At 44.5% G+C, this 22,339-nt stretch overlaps 1 protein-coding gene across 5 annotated transcripts in view; it reads left to right on the forward strand.

The window, feature by feature from the left end:
- The window catches only part of ADGRD1 (adhesion G protein-coupled receptor D1), a 174,818-nt gene that overhangs the window by 96,859 nt on the left and 55,620 nt on the right, over positions 1 to 22,339 (forward strand). For all 5 annotated transcript variants that reach the window (XR_014069127.1, XM_081543089.1, XM_081543090.1 and 2 more), the window contains one exon: positions 17,621 to 17,694. Coding sequence is in view for 4 of the 5 variants with exons in the window: in XM_081543089.1 (XP_081399215.1) it covers positions 17,621 to 17,694 (74 nt within the window). In the remaining variant the exon portion in view is untranslated. The remainder of the gene's footprint in view (positions 1 to 17,620; positions 17,695 to 22,339) is intronic.

The following is a 22,339-nucleotide window of genomic DNA, read 5'->3' on the forward strand; positions in this document are numbered from 1 at the left end:
TCCTTTCTTGGTGGCTTTATGGAATTGAGTCAGGAAGATGGTTTCATGAACTTTTTAGGGATCATAGGAGCCTCTGGAGGGATGAAAGACAGTTGTGACATCACCCACTGGACCAGCTGATGGTCCGGCTGATCCTGTGGTGAACTGAACGCTCCCTGCGTGGTGGGTTCAGGAGTCGCGCCCCAGGCATCCCAGCTCTTGTTCACAGCACAGAACTCACCTGGGGGACACTCCACCAGCCACATGGTCCCCTCACATGCACAGAGCCTGGGCTTGTTCTCTCTCAGGTCCAGGTACTGAGACCTCCCCTGTCAGGTGCTGGTTTTCCAGAGCATCGTTTCCAGTCTTTCTTGCATTTGCCTTTCTGACATTCTTCGTGGAACCGCCGCTGTCACAGCAGAACCAAGAGTGTTCACCGACCGGATCCCCTCTTCGCTGCTGTCTGTTGGCTTCCTTTTGTTGTCCTGTGCACTCACATTTGCATCTTCCTTTTTATCATATTTACATCGTGGCAAATGAGAAGTGTTTTTTTTTTCCCTTGGAAATGCTTCTTGGTTCAATGCTGCTAAATTCTAGCAAAGTACTATGCCAGATCAGGAAGATGTTTATCTTTAAGTAAGAGCTTTGTGTAGAAGCAAACATGGCGGTTGGGAAAAAAAATCTCAAATGGCTTTTATATCGTGAGAATGACAGGTGTTCATTTCACAAGTAATTGGTCATGTTCATATTTTAGGACCTTCGGGATCTGGCTTACAAAAGCATTTTCTGTGAACTGTTCACATTGAAATCTTTAATTCTTTCCATTGAAATGCAAATGTTGTCTGGCAGAGACAGAGTGTCAGCAAGATGATTAATATCCCTGTGGATTGTGACACCATTTTGCCAGTTTTGTATCTATTAAGCAAATTTATTTCAGTGTTCCTGATGGTCTCATAGATGCATGATTCTTTGAATTTTCCTTTGAAGTGATACTAACATTTAATGATTGCTTCATTCATTAATGAGTTAGATAATATAGTTTATAGGTATTCATTTTATATGGTTTCCCTGCTGGCTTAGATGGTAAAGAATACGCCTGACCATGCAGGAGACTTGGGTTGGATCCCTGGGTCCGGAAGATCCCCTTGAGGAGGAAATGGCAACCCACTCCAGCATTCTTGCCTGGGAAATCCCATGGACAGAGGAGCCTGGTGGGCTACAGTCCATGGGGTTGCAGAGTTGGACATGACTTAGCCACCAAACAACAATAACAATTCATTTTAATTCCACAACATCATATGGAAATACTCGAACGAACTTTTTGGCCAACCCAATTTATTTGTTTGAGAGTCATGGTTTTACCCTTTTCAAAGGTAGTCTTTTAATAGGTGGGAAGAGAACCTCAAGGGAAAGGTTTTATGCATCTCTCTTGCCTTAAGAAAAGGATTTTTTTGAAAAGGATTTTTTTTTGTGTGTCCGTTTAAGGCCTGGGGAAATTTGGGTTAAACTATATGGCTTCCCTGATAGCTCAGTTGGTAAAGGATCCGCCTGCAATGCAGGAGATCCTGGTCTGATTCCTGGGTCAGGAAGATTCCCTGGAGAAGGGATAGGCTACCCACTCCAGTATTCTTGGGTTTCCCTTGTGGCTCAACTGGTAAAGAATCCGCCTGCAATGCGGAAGACCTGGGTTCAATCCCTGGGTTGGGAAGATCCCCTGGAGTAGGGAAAGGCTACCCACTCCAGTGTTCTGGCCTGGAGAATTTCACAGACTGTATAGTCCATGGGGGTCACAAACAGTCGGACACAACTGAGCGACTTTCATATATAATATATGAGCTAACAAAATAGAATAGCAAACAGGAAAGTGGGAAGCAAAGATGATTAACAGGAATGTCTCACATGCACACTGAAGAGAGTTCTTAGACTCTTCAAGAAAGCAGATCATGGGCTTCTAAACTCCTACTTTCTTTTCTAAGTAAAATTGCTCTTCATTCATGAAAAATAACATCACTTTAATGTGGTTTATTAGAGAGTTCAAGGCTGCAAACCTGATTTATTATTATTAACAGCCATAGAACCAGGCTGTAAAACAGATCAGAATTTTATAACCTTTAAACCCATCTTGTTATTTGCATAGAAATTAAAGTATTACACTCCCTGGGACCTTCCCATGTGACCCCCAGGGGCATACCTGTAATTGAAATTTCCTGATTATGTGCAAATCCTAAGTTTTTACGTTGGGAGTTCTGCTTTGTAGTTTGTGATATGAAAATTATATTTTCCCTTCTCATCTGAGGATGCATATACATGAGGCACCATTTACCTGTTTTAATTGAAAACTCTTTTCAGAGATACATTCGAGGTTATAGTTGAGTTTATAGTCCTGGAAGCTTTTCAGGCTGTAAGAGAACATTCCACTGGATGAGAGCAAGAACCGATGTGGTCGATTGATTTAGGGACCACTGCCCTTCCTTTTCCCTTCATGGAGAGCGTTGTCAGGGCGGGAGGGAAAGGCAGTAAGTTCATTTGAGGAAGATCAAACAGATCAGTGTTGAAGCCGTATTTTAAGTCTAGGTTCTTTTTTTCCCTTCTTGTATCACAGTTCAAATAACATTAAAGTTTCTGAAATATCTTTGAAAAATTCAACCCAGGTATCCAGGGAAAACATTTTTAACACAAATATTCTATGAGCAAGAGGCATGGGGGAAGAAAAATTTTCCAGAAGGAGACCTGGGGGCAAAAGCTGACCACTTTGATGTGGGTGTGGGATGGACTCTGACACGGAGGGGCGGGGCACGGAAGCCTGTGGACCGACCCTCTGTGGGGCCATCGCTTCCTTTTGTTCTGGCCCAGACCACACAAGACATACTTGTGCTTCAAAGTGGGAGCAAAACACACACATCTTAGGATGCAGAGCTGGGTGTTAATGTAGCAGCCAGGGCCCCAGGAGATGGAAGGAGGCCCCCGGGAGGAAGTGAGGGAGCCTACGCGGCCTACCTACGCCCGGGTCTGCCTGCAGCTGCCTGTGCTGGGCTTGCCTGAGACTCGTGGTGACAAATAGTTGAGATCCAAGGCACTGGGAGGAAGGGAGGATAATTACGAATCCGGTAGTATTGTCTCCAACAAGGAGAGTAACAGTCTATCACCTCTGGTCCCCTTAGCTGGCTTACCGACTAGTTCCGTGTTCCTCTGCAGATTTCAGCTAATCAAAATGAGGCTTAAATATTAAAATCCCGGGCTTAATAAGGTTGGGGACATTTTATCTCCTGCTTGAGTTGTGTTTATTCCAGCTAGAAAGCTTGGCTGGGTGATCGCTGATCTGATGCTAGTTTAACCTTTTTTTTTTTTAAATTGGGGTAGAGTTGTTTTACAATGTGGTGTTAGTTTCTGCTGTACAACAAAGTAAATCAGCTATATGTATACACATAACCCCTCCCTCTTGACCCTCTCTACAGCCGCCCCATCCCACCCACCTAGGTCATCACAGAGCTGTGAAGCTGAGCTCCCTGCTATACAGCAGATTGTACTGTACTATCCCACTGGCTATCTATTTACGTCTATCTATAGAGATGGTAGTGTATATAATGTCAGTCTCAATCTCCCCATTCATCCGCCCGCTTTCCTCCGCAACACTGGGTCCACACATTGTTTTGTACATCTGCATCTCTATTCCTGCCCTGAAAATAGGTTTTTAAAACCATTTGTTTTGGAATAATGCTTGATTCACCAGAACATCACTGAAATCAAGGTGCAGAACTATCTTACCACCCAAAACATCTCCTTTGGTTGTACTTCTTTCCCCTCACCATCCCTCATTCCTGGAAACCAACGATCTGTCTTCTATCTTTATGGTTTTGTCATTTTGAAAAGGGTGCCTAAATAGAAGCATACAGATGTCGCCTTTTGAAATTGGCTTTCTTCACTCAACCTAATGCCCATGAGATCCATGCAAACTGTCACGTGTATCACTAGCTTAAACCTTTTTTGCCAAATAGTCACCTGGGGTCTAGATAAACTGCGGTGTGTTTAGCCAGTCACCCACTGAGGGATGTTTTAGTTGTTACCAGTTTTTGATTATTACAAGTAAAGCTGTTGTGAAGAATCATGTATGGGTTCTTGCATGGAAGTAGTTTCTATTTCTCTGGGGTAGATTCCCAGGAGTACAATTGTAGGATCATGGGATAAGTATTTTCAATATTTCTTAAAACTTCCAAACTCGTTTTTAGAGTGGTTGCGCCATTTCACGTTCCCACCAGCAATGTATGAGTGATTTCGTTTCTCTGCATCTTTGCCGGTGTTTGGTTCAGTCGGTCTTTTATTTTAGTTGTTCTCATTGTGGTCTGAATTTGAATTTCCCCGAGGGTTAGTGATGCTGAAAATCTTGTCTTCTGCTTATTTGCCATCTGTGTATCCTCTTCAGTGAAATGTCTGTTCGTGCCTTTCCTCCCTTTTCTAACTGGATTCTTTGTTTTATTTATTTTTTTTACAATTGAGTTTTGAGAATCCTCTATGTATGCTTGATATGACTCCTCTGTCAGATGTATGGTTTGCAAATATTTTCTCCTAGGCTGTAGTTCATCTTTTTATCCTCTTAACAGGGTCTTCCACAGAGTGTGAAGTTTTTAGTTTCTATGAAGCCCGATTTATTTATTTTTCAATTTTATGGAATGTATTTTTGGCATCATAGCTCAGTACTCTTTAATGAACTCTAGGTACTGAAGATTTTCTCCTGTTATCTTCTAAACGTTTTATAGTTTTACGTTTTACATTTAATGAAGGGCTTCCCCGGTGGCTCAGTATAAAGAACCCGCCTGCCAGTGCAGGGGGCATGGGTTCTACCCCTGGTCTGGGAAGACCCCACATTGCCACAGAGCAGCTGAGCCCCTGTGCTACAACTACTCAGCCCGCACTCTAGGGGCCAGGGAACTGTGACTACTGAGCCCATGTGCCGAAACTGCTGAAGCCCACTTGCCCTAGGGACCATGCTCTGCAACAAGGGAGGCCACTGCAAGGAGTAGCTGGCACACCACAACTTGAGAGTAACCCTCCTTGCCACAACTAGAGAAAAGCCTGCACAACAGTGAAGACTCAGCACAGCCAAAAAAAAATAGATAAATACAAATTATCTTAAAAAAAACATTTAATGTAGGATCTATTTTCTGTTAATTTTTGTGTAAGGTTGGGATTTAGGTTGGGTTATTGATTGATTGTCCTATGGATGTCCGGTTGCTTTGGCGTTCTTTAGTGAAATAACTAGCCTTCCTTCATTAAATTACTTGCTTTTTTGTCAAACGCCGCTTCACTGGAGTTGTGTGGAGCTGCCTCTGGGTCTCTGCTCTGTCCCACTGATCAACTTGCTGACTATCAGGATGTGTCTTTATAACTCATTTTCTTTCTGAAAATCCACCCTGTATATTACGGCGATGTCGTTAGCTCAGGCTCGTGGGCACATACAGAATGTATTTTGAGGCACTGTAAGAAAAATAGTGGCATTTGTCTCTCTTTTTAAGGAGTATATTTTCTCATGGGGTAAGATGATCCCAGAAAAACAAGGATTTCATGTTTTCCGTAGAAAAGACATTTTTGCTACTTGAGTGAACTTGTCCTAATTCAGACCATTCCTTAGCTGTCTTCCACTCTCCCCTCTTGGATTAGGAAGGAGAGGGCAAAGAAGGTCTTCTTTGGGATTTAAACCCTCCAGGGTCAAGGTGCCCCTTTTAGGTATAGCTGGCCTGGCGCTGAGGTCTGTGAGGCACTGTTCCCTGGGGATTTTCTGGGGACACCTACTCTCTCTCTGGTTAACTTGAGGGGGGAGTAAGCGGGTGAGGAGGGAGGTGGGAATAAACATTAGGGATCTGAGACCAGGACAGTTGTTCTTTTATATTTGAATCGAACTGGAGGCAAACCTATGTAGTGACCCCGGACTCTTGAGAGCCATAAATAAACAAGATGTCTAGCATCAAACAGTCCTGAGCGTGTGGCTCAACACAAGGTTTTCCTTGTGTTTTAAAAGCAAGAATCTGGACTTCCCTGGTGGTCCAGTGGTTAAGAATCCACCTGCCAATGCAGGGAACTCGAGTTCCATCCCCGGTCCGGGAAGATCCCACATGCCACAGGGCAACTAAACCCAAATGCCTCAACTACTGAGCCTGCATGCCTTAGAGCCCATGCTCCGCAACAAGAGAACCCACCGCACTCAGAAGCCTGGACACCAAAACTAGAGAGTAGCCCCTGCTCATCGCAACTAGAGAAAAGCTGGCCTAGCAACAAAGACTCAGCACAGCCAAAAAAACAAACAAACAAACAGCAACAACAAAAAAGAATCTTTGCAGCCCATTCAAGTGAAATAGGGATGGAAACTTTTAGAAAGAACCTAGCGTCCAGGCTGACAAGAGCTCATGGCTGCCCTCATCCTCACACATTCCTGCCTCTTTCTACTTTTGTTTTCTGCCCCGCACTCTGCCTTCCCTGGGATGTACCTCTCTGCTCTCTAAAACATTGCAGCTGTAAATGCCACATGCAGGAACAAGCCTGGGGACGTGTATAGCTCATCTCAGTGCATTGTCCACTGAGACCTTCCTGATCCGTGTTACCTGGGCCATGGGGATGATGTGAGAACATTTTCTGTTCAATTTGAAGCAGGCTGTTCTAATTCCAAATTCCTGTGTAACTTTGTGGGTTTTTTCCTTTGTTTTTTTTTTTGCTGGAAGCAGCAAAGCAATTTTCTCTCTTCATGTTTCCCTCACCTGCCTTGCAGATTTACACACCGAATATAAACTGTGAATGTGAGAATCAAGAGGCTGGGGGCCTCACACTGCACTCATGAGATTTAACAGAGGAGAGAGGACTTGGGTCTGGAGATCACAGAGGATCACATTTAGAATTTAATTCTCTTCTGTCACCAGACCTGCGCCTGGGCCCAGAACTCCACGGGGACAGTGAAGGCGGGAAAAACTCAAGTTTCCTGCAGGTGTGGGACTCCGCCTTCCCCAGGCCTCTGGATGGGGTCCTTGGTGGGCATCTCTGACCCGGTCCTGACGGCCGTGGGTGTGCTGATGTGTCCCGCCCAGGCCCTTCTCGGTGTCTCCCACTGTGCTCAGCTGCACGTGGAGGGAAGAGGCAGGTCCAGAGGCTGGGGTCCATCTGGGACTGAGGCCTGCCTGTCCCCTGAGGATGAGAACAAGTGTGTGTTAGCACTTCTGGGGCCGTCCAGCACCGTGTGGTCAGGATGTGTCTGTCCACAGACAGGACAGACGAACTTAAGCCCACAGGAGCCTCTATTGGCTGGTGGGCCTTGAAAGGTTGGTGGAGGTGGGGATTCAGGCAGCATTTGAATGGAGAGAGCCTAGGGGCCATGGATAAGGGCCTCTGATGAGTTGATCACACACTAAGGGATCTTGGGAGGGTCTGAGTGCAGCACCTGTGGGTCCTCAGTGCCCCAGGCATAGCCCACTCCTCCTGGGAGCCAGAAAGGGCAGAGCCCAGTGCAGATGGTACTGGGGTAGTGGGGGTGTGTGGAGCCGAAGAGCCTCCCTGATCCCCTGCTCCATGGGGTCAAAGTTTCGGTTTCTCAGCCCACCTGAACTTTCACCCTCAGCATTTGTGCAACTCAACACAGCAGGCTACCTTGGTCTCCCCGTCCAGAGGTGAATCTCAGTGGTCTCTTTTGTGGAGCCCTGCCTTGCTCCCATCCTGCCCGTGCTGGAACCTGCCTTACCATCTTAAGGAGGGGCTGCCTCTACCGTGCTGTGCTGTCTGTGATTCTGTGAGCGAAAGAAATAACCGAAAACTCCAGAAGGCTGAGGCTGGAGGAAGGGTGTCCCCTGTCATCCCCCACTCAACATTACCTCTGTCATTCTTGTTTCCATAAAGTGGGGATACATTTCAGCCATGCAGAGGCCTGGCCCATGCCTCATGAGAGGAGGGTCAGAGAGGAGGGTGAATAGCATAGGGGGCTGCTCCAGACCTCCTGCTAACAGCTGTGCACACATGCCTGCAGCTCTGGGTGGAGGGCAGGGGTGCGCTAAGACCCCTGCCGTTGCTTCTATTGTTCAGTCACTCAGTCATGTCCAACTCTTTGAGACCCCATGGACTGCAGCATGCCAGGCTTCCCTGTCCTTCACCGTCCACCGGAATTTGCTCAAGCTCACATCCATTGAATTGGTGACGCCATCTAACCATCTCATCCTCTGACATCCCCTTCTCCTCCTGCCTTCAATCTTTCCCAGCATCAGGGTCTTTTCCAGTGAGTCAGCTCTTTGCATCAGGTGGCCAAAGTCTTGGAGCTTCAGCTTCAGCATCAGTCCTTACAATGAGTATTCAGGGTTGATTTCCTTTAGGATTGACTGGTTTGATCTCCTTGCTGCCCGAGGGACTCTCAAGAATCTTCTCTAGCACCACAGTTCAAAAGCATAAATTCTTTGGTGCTCAGCCTTCTTTCTGGTCCGCCATTGCTTTACTAAGTGTCAAATTAAGGGACATAGTGCTCCACGTGTGTTGCTTGGCACAGTGATAGACAAGTGTCCTTCCAACTAATTGCATAAGTTAAACTATATACAGTCGGCCCTCCATATCTGTCGGTTCCACATCCATAGAAACAACCACCTCGGATGGAAAATATTGGAAAAAAATTTCAGAAAGTTCCAGAAAAGAAGAATATCAATTTGCCATGCACTGACAACTATTTACATAGCATTTACATTGTATTAGGATTATACATAATCTACAGATGATTTAAAGTATATGGGAGTTGCATAATTTGAAGAATCCATGCATCCAGGGGATAAATCCCACTTGATCATAGTGTATGATTCTTTTAAATGTGTTCTGTTTAATGTGGGATTCTGTTTGCCAGTGTTTTGTTGAGGACTTTTGTGTCTATGTTTATCAGCGATATTGATCAGTAATTTTCTTTTTTTGTGATATCATTCTCTGGTTTTGGTATCAGGATGATGGTGACCTCCTAGAATGAACTTGAGAGTGTTCTTTTCTCTACAGTTTTTGGAAGAGTTTGAGAAGGGTGGGTGTTAGCTCTTTAAATGTTTGATGGAATTTGCCTGTGAAGTCAACTGGTTCTGGACGTTGTTGGAAGATTTTTAATTACAGTTTCAATTTCATTTCTTGTGATTTGTCTGTTTGTATTTCCTATTTCTTTTTGGTTCAGTCTTGGAAATTTGTACGTTTCTAAGAATTTGTCCATTTCTTCCAGATTGTCCACCTTATTGGCCTATGCATGCTTATAGTAGTCTTTTATGATCCTTTGTATTTCTGTGGTGTCAGTTGCAATTTCTCCTTTTTCATCTCTAACTTTATTGATTTGAACTCTCTTTTTTCTTGATGGATCTGGCTAAAGGTTTATCAATTTTGTTTATCTTCTCAAAGAATCAGCTTTTAGTTTCATTGATTTTTTTTTAAAGATTTTTTTTTCATATAGACCATTTTTACAGTCTTTATTGAATTTGTTACAACATTGCTTCTGTTTTATGTTTTGTTTTTTGGCCCTGAGGCATGTGGGATCTTAGCTCTCTGATGGGCCCAGACTTATGTCCCCTGCAATGGAAGGTGGATTCTTAACCACTAGACCACCAGAGAAATCCTAATTTCATTAATTTTTGCCAATGTTTTCTTCATTTTTGTTTCATTTTTGTGCTGACTCTTATGATTTCTTTCCTTCTACTAACTTTGGGTTTGGTTTGTTCTTCTTTCTCTAGTTGCTTTAGGTATAAAGTTATGTTGTTTATTTGAGACTTTTCTTATTTCTTGAGATAGGATTGAATTGTTATAAACTTCTCTCTTAAAACTGCTTTTGCTGTACCCCATAGGGTTTGGGTTGTTGTGTCTTTGTCATCATTTTTTTTTTTTTTATGTATTATTTGATTAGATGCTCAACATCACTAATGTCAACTGGAAAAAAGTAGTCACAGCCTAGAAATTGAGAGTTATGTTTTATTTGGTGGAAATTTTTAGGACTTCAAGCCTGGGAGACAGCATCTTAAGTGACCCCGAGAAAACTGTTCTAGGGAGGTGGTGGGGAGGAGTCAGGTTATATAGACGTTGGCAACGAGGAACAGGTAGGTTGAACAACAAAATATTGGGGAAAGCCAGATATCTCAAGTTAAGGAATTTAGCACTTTTCCATTATGAGAAGATGTAAGAGGTCTGGGCTTACTGAAATCATTCCTTTTGTGTGCATCTCAGCTCTCTGGGGCCAGCATCCCGGTTTTTTCGTATCCGCAAGCTCCTCGGTGATCACAGTAAGGAGTGGCTCCAGCTTGGTGGCTGCCAAATCACAGGCCTCTTTCTTCCTGGGCCCCCTCTGGGCTCAGAAACTCACATTTGGAGGGCCGGAATTGCTGATAACTATAACATCCTTGTTTATTGATATGGTGGGAAACACTCCATTTCTCACTAATTATTAGAGAAATGCAGATCAAAGCTACAATGAGGTGTCATCTCACACTGGTCAGAATGGCCATCATCAAAAGTATCTACAAACAATAAATGCTGGAGAGGGTATGAAGAAAAGGGCACCCTCTTGTTCAGTTAATGGGAATGTAAGTTGATACAGCCACTATGGAGAACACTACGGAGGTTCCTTAAAAAAATAAAAATAGAACTACCATATGACTCAGCAATCCCACTACTGGGCATAAACCTGAGAGAACCATAATTCAAAGACAATTGCATCCCGGTGTTCATTGCAGCACTGTTCACAATAGCCAAGACATGGAAAGAATGTAAATGTCTATCAGCAGACGAATGAATAAAGAAGATGTGGTACATATGTACAGTGGAATATTACTCAGCCATAAAAGAAACAAAATTGGGTCATTTGTTGAGACATGAATGAACCTAGAGTCTGTCATAAATCAGAAAGAGAAAAACAAATCTCGTATATTAACACATACATGTGGAATCTAGAAAAATGGTACAGATGAACCTATTTGCAGGGCAGAAACAGAGATGCAGACATAGAGAACTGACATGTGGACGCAGTGGGGGGTGGAGAGGGTGGGACAAATTGAGAGAGCAGCATTGCCGTTTACACACGACCATGTGTGAAATAGACAGCTGGTGGGAAGCTGCTGTGTAGCACAGGGAGCTCAGCTTGTGCTCTGTGATGACCTCGAGGGGTGGGATGGGGCACTGGGAGGGAGGTCCATGAGGGGAGGGGAGATATGTGTACATATAGCCAACTCACGTTGTTGTACAGCAGAAACTAACACAACATTGTAAGCGACTCTACTTGCCCCTCCACCCCCACCCCCTCCAAGTATATTGTCCTCTCTGCCTAGGAGATGATAAAGGAAGGCATTGACCATGCTTGTGAAGCCCTCCTCAGTTCCACAGCAACTGGGATAGAAATGAGCAGATCCTGCCTCCTAGTTAGAGGACAGTCTGGCAAGTGATGCTCTCATTGCATTTAAAGGGCCTCTGTTGTTGTTGAGTCGCTCAGTTGTGTCTGACCCTTTGCAACCCCATGGACTGCAGCATGCCTCTATCTGACCACAAACAAAAACCCAAAACAACCCCCAAAGAAATAGATGCCCAATGGCACAAACCAAAAGCCCAAAACGATATAGCAAGTGACATGGATATGATGTAGCTTTTGAATTTTATTGTTTGTTTTATTGTTTATCTCTTAATTATTAAGAATTTCATGAGGGTGCCGGTGGTATCACGTGTCTTACAGACAGGTATCCATAGCTTAAAGCCCTGGCTGAATCACTGACATTTTTAGATGCTCTCTTGAGATTTTAAGCAAATGATCTTTTCCAATACATAAAGTGGGAGTAATGATTCCTACTTCAGAGTGTGTTGTGAATTAAAAGTTATAAGTACTCATCTACCATGTTCAATCCATAATAGGCATAATCTATACTGATTATTCTATGGTTAGAATTTTCAATGATTTTCAATAAAGCCAATCTAAGATTTAAAAAAAGGTATACAGGAGAATGTGTGTAGGTTATATGCAAAAACCACACCGTTTTGTATAAGGCACTTGCGCATCCATGAATTTGGGTGTCCTCGGGGGTCCTACAACAGGTCCCCCATGAATACCCAGGGACAATTGTCCTTGAATGAGAAGCAAGCAAGTTTCTAAATGAGGAACATTCACGGGCTGCTGTGGGGTAGATTTTCTTTCTTCTAGGGTGTGTCTCTCAGATGGAGACCTCTTGCCGAACCTGCAGCAGACGGTGAACACCTAATTAATCCCACTTCTCCCTAAATGGGAAACCCTTATGGTTGTTTGCGGGAGCCTCAGATCCCATAGGAGACGTTCCCCGGAGCCCATGTAGCCTTTCCCCATGGGACTTAGGTGCTTAGGAAGAGATGTCTGGTGAAGAATCAGACTTTCCCTGTGGACCCCAGGGCTCTGCAGGGTCCTCAGCCTCAGGGCCCAGAAAGGAGGTCAAGGTGGCTGCTGCTTCTTCTGTCTCCCCATGGGGACCCACGTTTCCTGGGTCCTGGGATGACTGGTGGGGATGGTTTTCAGGATGGCCAGACAGCATCTCCCACATCTCTCAGGGAAAGTGGGCCATGACCTGGCTGACCCGCCCTCCTTTCTCAGGCAGCACCACACCCTTCCTTTCACACACACCCTTCCTTCCTACTGTGCTCCTGGGAACTGTCTAGTCTTTCCTGGAGGCGTGCTGAGAGCCTTTGTTCCATTTTGGCTGCAGATTCCATACAGAAGGAGGAGATCTGCTTTTCCCATCGTAGGAGCCCAGCCGGGAGGAACCCAGACGGGGTTTCCTGTTTCGGGTGTGATCCTGGCCCCAGATCCCAGGGAGCACCGTCTGCTATCCGCCCTGCCGACCACACAGGCGCTTGGCTTCTGGGTTGCGCCTGACTTTTAAATTCCCCTTGAAGAATTGAGGTCCAGAGTCAGAGGGTCAGGGCTCCAGTCTCTGTGCCGCTCCCACGTGGAAATACTCCTTGTGCTCAGAGCAGGGCTGGCAACAAGAGAAGGGGTGGCTCTTCCTGGGGAAGCCCTCAGGGCCTCAGACTACGTTGCTGGCTTGCTCCTTCTAGTCCTGGCTGCCCTAACATTTATTCCATTACACAAGCATCACACAAGTGCATTCCTTGTTTAAAAATGGTGCATAGTAAACAAATGGGACCTAATTAAACTTAAAAGCTTTTGCACGGCAAAGGAAGTCATGACAAAATGGAAAGACCACCTTCTGAAGGAGAAAAGGTATTTGCAAATGATATGGCTGATAAGGGGTTAATATCCAATGTATACACACAGCTCACACAATTTGACATTAAAAAAAAACTGATTTAAAAATAAGCAGAAGAACTGAATAGATGTTTCTCCAAAGAGGGAATGCAGATGGTCAACAGGCATGTGGAAAGATGCCTAACATCTCAAGTCAGCAGAGAAATGTAGATCCAAACCTTGAGGAGCTATCACGTCACATCTGTCAGAAAATGGCCATCATCAAAAAATAACACGAATACCCAATGAGGATGTGGAGAAAAGGGAATACGCTGTTGGTGAGAATGGAAATTGGTGCAGTCACTGGGGAAAACAGTATGTTGTTGTTCAGTCGCTTAGTCGTGTCTGACTCTTTGCAACCCCATGGACTGCAGCACACCAGGCCTTCCTGTCTCTCACCATCTCCCCGAGTTCACCCAAGTTCATGTTCATTGAATCAGAATATAGTATAGAGATTCCTTAAAAAACTGGAAATAAGAACTGCCATACATATGACCCAGCAATTCCACTCCTGGGTGATGTCTGAAAAAGAACCCCCAGAGTACTAATTTGAAAAGAGACATGCAGCCCAATGTTCACAGCAGCATTTACAGTCTCCAGGGTGTGGAAGTGTCTATTAATGAATGGATAAAGGAAGTGTGGTACACATACACAATGGAATACTTACTCAGCCATAAAAAAGAATGAAATTTTGCCATCTGCAGCAACATGGATGGACATGGAGGGCATGATGCTAAGTGAAATAAGTCAGAGAGAGGAAGACAAATACTGTATGATATCACTTATAGGTGGAACCTAAAAGAATACAACAAACTAGTGAATATAACAAAAGAGAAGCAGACTCACAGATATAGAGAACAAACTAGTGGTTACCAGTGGGGAGAGGGAAGCGGGGAAGGGTACATAGTGGTGTCCTGAAGAGGTCTGGTGTTACTCGGGGCCAAGGGAGCCTTGCTGATACTGGGTGGGGCTCACCACCAGGTTCTTATTTGTATTTTTGACTTTATGGGTTTTACATGTTGCCGTGTAAAACCGTTGTCATTAGTCCCACTTATGACTTCCTGTGGTTGTGAATGGCTGCAGCCACAGGGCTGTCTGTATCTGAGCACAAAGGCCACAGCAGACTGAGACAGGAGGAGGTGACAGAAGAGGAAGCCTCTTGCTAGCTTTTAGTGGTTCTCAAGTTCCTGTGAGAACCTGAAGGACTTGTGAAAACCCAGAGGCTGTTCCCACCCCCAGAGTTGTGGATTCTGCGGTAGGGCCCCGGGATGCTGAGGCTGCTGTGGGGACCACACTCTTTTTTTTTTAAGGTTATACTCCATTTACAGTTATTATAAAATATTGGCTATATTCCCTGTGTTGTAAAGTTTATCCTTGTAGATTGTGTGTGTATGTTAGTTGCTCAGTCATGTCTGACTCTTTGTGACCTCATGGACTGTAGCCCACCCGGCTTCTCTGTCCATGGAATTTTCCAGGCAAGAATACTGGAGCGGGTTGGCATTTTCTACTCCAAGGGTCTTCCTGACCCAGGGGTCAAACCTGCATCTCTTGTGTCTCCTGCATTAGCAGGAAGGTTCTTTACCACTAGTGCTACCTGGAAAGCCCATCCTTGTAGCTTATTTTATTTTTATTTATTATTTTATTTAATTTTTTTGTCTAAATTAAACATTTTTTTCTCCTTGTAGCTTATTTTACTCATGTTAAGTTGTTGTTCAGTCACTAAGTCATGTCCAATTCTTTGCAACCTCATGGACTGCAGCATGCCAGGCTTCCCTGTCCTTCACTATCTCCAGAGTTTGCTCAAATTTATGTCCATTGAGTAAGTGATACTCTCTAACCATTTCATCTTCTGCCTCCCTCTTCTCCTTTTGCCTTCAAACTTTCCCAGCATCAGGCTGTTTTCCAGCCAGTCGGCTCTCCGCCACAGGGGGCCAAAGTATTAGAGCCTCAGCTTTAGCGTCAGTCCTTCCAATGAATATTCAGAGTTGATTTCCTTTAAGATTGCCTGGTTTGATCTCCTTGCTGTCCAAGGGACTCTTGAGAGTCTTCTTCAGCACCATAATTTGAAGGCATTTATTCTTTGGTGCTCGGCCTTCTTTATAGTCCAACTCTCACATCTGTACATGACTACTGGAAAAACTACGGCTTTCACTATATGAACCTTTGTTAGCTAAGTGATGTCTTTGCTTTTTAATACATTGTCTAGGTTTGTCATAGCTTTCCTTTCAAGGAACAAGTGTCTTTTAATTTCATGGCTGCAGTCATCGTCATTGTCCGCACTGATTGTGGAGCCCTAGAAAATAAAATCTGTCACTGTTTCCACTTTTTCTCCTTCTGTTTGCCATGAAGTGATGGGACCGGATGCCATGATCTTATTTTTTGAACGTTTAGTTTTAAGCCAATTTCCCCTCCTCCCTTTCCTCTACCCACTGGTAACCACTAAACTTGTTCTCTACATCTGTGGGTCTGTCGCTTTTTTGTTATATTTACTTTGCTGCTGTCATTCAGTCACTCAGTCACGTCCAACTCTTTGCAACCCCATGGGCTGCAGCATTCCAGGCTTCCCTGTCCTTTACCATCTCCTGGAGGTTTCTCAAACTCAAGTCTATTGAGTCAGTGATGCCATCTTGTCATCTTCATCCCCTTCTCCTCTTGCTGTCCATCTTTCCCAGCATCAGTGTCTTTTCTAATGAATCAGCTCTTTGCATCAGGTGGCCAAAGCTTTAGAGCTTCAGCATCTGTCCTTCCAATGAACACCCAGGACTGATCTCCTTTAGGATGGACTGGTTGGATCTCCTTGCAGTCCAAGGGACTCTCAAGAGTCTTCTCCAACATCACAGTTCAAAAACATCAATTCTTCGGCGCTCAGCTTTCTTTATGGTCCCACTCTCACATCCATACATGACTACTGGAAAAACCATAGCTTTGATTATATGAACCTTTGTTGGCAGAGTCATGTCTCTGCTTTTTAATATGTTGTTTAGGTTTGTCATAGCTTTTCTTCCAAGGAGCAAATGTCTTAATTTCATGGCTGCAGTCACCATCTGCAGTGATTTTGGAGCCCAAGAAAATAAAGCCTCTCACTGTTTCCATTCTTTCCCCATCTATTTGCCATGAAGTGATGGGACCAGATGCCATGATCTTCATTTTTTGAATGTTGAGTTTTAAATCAGCTTTTTCAGTCTCCTCTTTCACCTTCATCAAGAGGTCCTTTAGTTCCTCTTCACTTTCTGCCTTAAGGGTGGTGTCATCTGATTATCTGAGGTTATTGATATTTCTCCTGGCAATCTTGATTCTAGCTTGTGCTTCATCCAGCCCAGTATTTCGCATGATGTTCTCTGCATATAAGTTAAATAAACAGGGTGACAATATACAGCTTCGATGTGCTCTTTTCCCAATTTTGAACCAGTCTGTTGTTTCATGTCCGGTTCTAACTGTTGCTTCTTGACCTGCATACAGGTTTCTCAGGAGGCAGGTAAGGTGGTCTGGTATTGCCATCTCTTGAAGAATTTTCCACAGTTTGTTGTGACCCACACAGTCTAAGGCTTTAACGTAGTCAATGAAGCAGAAGTAGATGTTCCTCTGGGATTCTCTTGTTTTTTCTGTGATCCAACGGATGTTGGCTATTTGATCTCTGGTTCTTGATTTATCGACTGGGAATTGATTAGATACCATTTATTCTGGTTTCCTATGGAGCTGCTGGCTTCCTGAGCTTCCTGGCAAGATTCTTGGAGAAGCCTCTGTGTGTTGCTGAGGGCAGAGCAGCTGATACCAGATACCCCGAGTTGGCATCCAGGAGTAGCCTGGGGATGAGACTTTCTCTCTTGGGGGAGTGAGAATCCTAGGAACAGGGTTGTTGATGGATCTGTTCACTTGTTCATTGGTTCAATAAGTATTTAGTAAGCTCCTGCTGTGTGCCAGACACTAGGGTAGGCACAGGGGACATGAGGAAATGAGACAGCCGCAGGTTCTCTGTGTGCATGTTCGAGAGAGGAAGCCAGCGAACAAAGAAGTAAGTAAATACATAACATGCTGCGTGGAGATGAGTACTATGAAAAATGCAGTAAGAGGAAGGGGTAGGTTGAAATTTATTTGAATGGGCAGGCGGGTCTCCTGAGGAGAGAGCTGAAGGCAGGGAGGGTTGTCTTGGGGGAAGAGCTTTGTAGCAGAAGGACCCAGCAAGTGCAAAGGACCTGAGGCAGGAGCCCTGATCTGTGGGCAAAGGAGAGCCATGTGAGAGATGGGGCTGGGTGACCCGCCTTCTCTGTCCCAAGGGTTGCAGCGGAAGGTCAAGGGCTGTGTGTATCCACAACCTGCGGTCTTGGGGGTTGCCAGGATTTGGCTCTCACATCTGTGTTGGCAGCTTGTCTTCTTGGCTGTATCATGAGGTGTGTCCATCCTCTCTCATTTCAGACTCAAAGGCAGTACATTGAGGCCACCAATGAGAGCAGCCGAATCTTCCTGTATTGCGCCTTCCTGGACTTCAGGTACTGTCTGCGTGGGGGGTTCCCTGGACGAGGAGGGGGCAGAGGAGGGGACAGAGGGAGTGGGGAGAAGAGGGAGGGAGGTGGCCAGGATGACTGTGCTCGGTCACACACCCAACCAGATTATGATCTACTTTTATTTTTATTTTTTGCTTCTTATATTCTTCTTTTCTTATTCCATTTGGATTTTTCTGTGTATTTTTGATGCCATTGTTTGTGTGCTATTGACTCCTGGTGTCTACTGCCTTTTAATTTTTTCTGTAGTGGTTGCCCTAGAGGGCTTATATCTTTAATTCATCTGTGTCTACCTGCCAATAATATTATACCGCCTCACATGTACTCGGAGACAATACAACAATCGTTTCATAACTCTTCTTGCCCATAATTAGTACTATTCTTATTATACGCTTTATCTTTACAGATGTCATAAATGCACAGTATGTTGGGAGTATTGTTGCTCTAGGTAATTAGTTGTCTTCTAAAGCAATTTAAATTAAGAAAAGAATAATTGCGGGGACTTCCCTCGTGATCTAGGGGCTAAGACTCTGAGCTCCCAATGGAGGGGCTACAGGTTCGATCCCTGGTCAGAGAACTAGATCCCACATGCCACAACTAAGACCCAGAGCAGCCAAATAAATCAGTCAGTTCAGTTCAGTCGCTCAGTCATGTCCGACTCTTTGCAACCCCATGAACCACAGCACGCCAGGTCTCCCTGTCTATCACCAACTCCCGGAGTCCACCCAAACCCATGTCCATCGAGTTGATGATGCCATCCAACCATCTCATCCTCTATCGTCCCCTTATCCTCCTGCCCTCAATCTTTCCCAGCATCAAGGTTTTTTCCAATGAGTCAGCTCTTTGCATCAGGTGGCCAAAGTATTGGAGTTTCAGCTTCAACATCAGTCCTTCCAATGAACACCCAGGACCGATCACCTTTAGGATGGACTGGTTGGATCTCCTTGCAGTCCAAGGGACTCTCAAGAGTCTTCTCCCACACCACAGTTCAAAAGCATCAATTCTTCGGCGCTCAGCTTTCTTCACCGTCCAACTCTCACATCCATACATGACCACTGGAAAAGCCATAGCCTTGACTAGACGGACCTTTGTTGGCAAAGTAATGTCTCTGCTTTTTAATATGCTGTCTAGGTTGGTCATAACTTTCCTTCCAAGGAGTAAGTGTCTTTTAATTTCATGGCTGCAATCACCATCTGCAGAGATTTTGGAGCCCAGAAAAATAAAGTCAGCCACTGTTTCCACTGTTTCCCCATCTATCTGCCATAAGTGATGGGACCGGATGCCATGATCTTAGTTTTCTGAATGTTGAGTTTTAAGCCAACTTTTTCACTCTCCTCTTTCACTTTCATCAAGAAGCTTTTTAGTTCTTCTTCACTTTCTGCCATAAGGGTGGTATCATCTGCATGTCTGAGGTTATTGATATTTCTCCCGGCAATCTTAATTCCAGCTTGTGCTTCCTCCAGCTCAGCGTTTCTCATGATGTACTCTGCATATAAGTTAAATAAGCAGGGTGACAATATACAGCCTTGACGTACTCCTTTTCCCATTTGGAAGCAGTCTGTTGTTCCATGTCCAGTTCTAACTGTTGCTTCCTGACCTGCATACAGGTTTCTCAAGAGGCAGGTCAGGTGGTCTGGCGTCCCATCTCTTTCAGAATTTTCCACAGTTTATTGTGATCCACACAGTCAAAGGCTTTGGCATAGTCAATAAATAAATAAAAATAAATATTAAAAACATAATAATTTCCCTTCACGTTTTCAATCTCCAGCTATTTTATTTCTTTGTGTAGAACACACTTTCTGTCTGGTATGTTCCTGTAACTCTTCTTGTGGTGAGAGTCTGCTGGCAGCAAGTCCTGTTCTTATTTTCCTGAGAACATGCACTTTTATTTTTGAATGATGGTCTCTTTGAGCTTAGATTTCTAGGTCATTTTTTCCCTAGACTTAACACTTTAACAAATGATAGCAGCAATATATTAAAGCATTATTCTTTTAAAAAATAAAACATTATTTAAAAAAGCACATTTCCTGTTGGACCTTTAGATCTTATCCTGGTTTCCTTTCCTAGAGCCGGCAGTAACACAGTGGGGAGATTTTTGTGCGTATTTTTCAATAACTTTGCGTGTTTTATATTTATGTTCCCAGGAAATATACGGTTGTTTAGTTCCATGTTTCTTTCATTATTCCACTATCCTTTCTTGTGTGTGTTCTGCCCACATCTACAGAATACACATAATATGTAGCATTTTCATACTTATATATACACATTCCATTTATGCATGTGGGTGAATGGTTTTCTGCTCAGGAGCCAACTTCCTCGGTCACAGGGTGAGACACATATTTTCCTGTTATTTGACATCACTTGGCCTGGCTTCCATGGCAGATTTATTGACGCACAAGCTGGGGAGCGAGGCTCCTTGTTTCCACGGGCTCCCTAGGAGGCAGCTCTTTACACGCAGGCAGAGGTGACGCTACACGGGGCTCAGGTCCCCTGGCTAATGAAGGCATCATCGAGCCTTCGTGGCTCCGTTTGGGAAAATGTGACTTTCGTGGTTGGTTTTTCATTCATCGTCACTGTTGGCATCAGTGTGAGGTGCACTTTCCAGCCCTGTAATCACGCACCCCAAATTCTGTGCCTGCTAGTTTTCCAGTCACCCTCTAATTCAAGTATGGCATTCATATATTCAGTAGACAAAGGTCACATACAGCCCAGGGTGTCTCTGGCTTTTCTCAAGGAGCGGGAGCCAGTTAGCCCTAACAGGTGGCATGGTGGGGGAGGGCCTGCCCATCTCTAAGACCCTTCTATTCTGATCTAATCGGGGGATGGCGGCTCTAAACTGATAGGTTCCAGTGGTCCTGGCTGTGCTGTCTGGTCTCTGCTCAATGCCCCCACCTCACTTGACATGAACCTCGCCTCCAAAGCCCCTGTCTCCACGTCATCAGGCTCAGCACTACCCCGAGTCCCTGCCCGATGACCCTTTCAACCCCACCCGCCCTCAGGTTGCATGCTGCCCAAGGCTCACCCAGAGTTACTATCACAGCAGCCTCATGGGGACACTGTCTGCCTCAGGGATGAAAATAAAGATGCTGCCCATGTGTGTTTCGTTCACTGGGCGTGAGCAGGAGCAGGCAGGACTGTCTTATCCATCACCCTCTGGGACAGCCGCATCCCTCATCCACAGCTGATGTTGTCATGAAAACTGAACATAAAGCAAAGCGAAACTAGAGTCTTTAAACTGCTTCAGCTTTATAAAAGCATTCCCCAAGGGCCCCTGCCTTTGGCCAAAGCAAAGATTTGTCTTTGCTGATCACTCAGAGTTGCAGTTTCTGGGAAGAACCATTTAAGCATCTCTCTTTTTTTTTTTTTGGATTTGAAAATATAGAGCAGTACAGAGAAGAAAATTGTAATTGCTAATATTCTCACCACAAGAATGAACCACAGTTAGCATTTGAGCACCCTTGCTTCAAGTAATTTTTGGCTTGGTTTGTACTGGAAGAAAGGCAGGCAGGTAATATGTCAAAATGTTATTGTTTAAAGAATTAGAACATTATAAAGAAAAGCAAACATGTAAAAGATGTTTGCATCTTATCCTAGTTTTTTGCCCTCTCTGTGGAGAGTTTTCTGATTAACTTATGTATAGTGTGTAGTTATGTTCATAGAAAATATTTGATCTTCTTTTGTGTCATGCCCTTGCTTCATTATTATGCATTCAACATTGGATGTTATGTTTGTGTGTTTTATCCGTATGAATACATGTTTCTTTTTACTAATGTTTATGTTTTATCCAGGTCCCTGAGGTGGACATTAGTGTGAAAGTGTTAGTCGCTCAATTGTGTCCAACTCTTTGCAACCCCATGGACTGTAGCCTGCCAGGCTCCTCTGTCCATGGGATTCTTCAGGCAAGATTACTGGATTGGGTAGCCATTCCCTTCAGGGTATCTTCCTGACCCAGGGATCAAACCCGAGTCTCTTGCATTGCAGGCAGATTCTTTACTGTCTGAGCCACCAGGGAGGGAGACATTCAGTTCAGTTCAGTCGCTCAGTCGTGTCCGACTCTTTGCGACGCCATGAATCGCAACACACCAGGCCTCTCTGTCCATCATCAACTCCCAGAGTTTACCCAAACTCATGTCCATCAAGTCGGTGATGCCATCCATCCATCTCATCCTCTGTTGTCCCCTTCTCCTCCTGCCCCCAATCCTTCCCAGCTTCAGGGTCTTTTCCAATGAGTCAACTCTTTGCATCAGGTGGCCAGAGTCTTGGAGTTTCAGCTTCAACATCAGTCCTTCCAATGAACATTCAGGACTGATCTCCTTTAGGATGGACTGGTTGGATCTCCTTGCAGTCCAAGGGACTCTCAAGAGTCTTCTCCCACACCACAGTTCAAAAGCATCAATTCTTCGGTGCTCAGCTTTCTTCACCGTCCAACTCTCACATCCATACATGACCACTGGAAAAACCATAGCCTTGACTAGACGGACCTTTGTTGGCAAAGTAATGTCTCTGCTTTTTAATATGCTGTCTAGGTTGGTCATAACTTTCCTCCCAAGGAGTAAGTGTCTTTTAATTTCATGGCTGCAATCACCATCTGCAGAGATTTTGGAGCCCAGAAAAATAAAGTCAACCACTGTTT

This window comes from Giraffa tippelskirchi, chromosome 11 (genome assembly GCF_054371585.1).
Source record: "Giraffa tippelskirchi isolate mGirTip1 chromosome 11, T2T-mGirTip1v1.2.pri, whole genome shotgun sequence".
NCBI classification, from domain to species: Eukaryota; Metazoa; Chordata; class Mammalia; order Artiodactyla; family Giraffidae; genus Giraffa; species Giraffa tippelskirchi.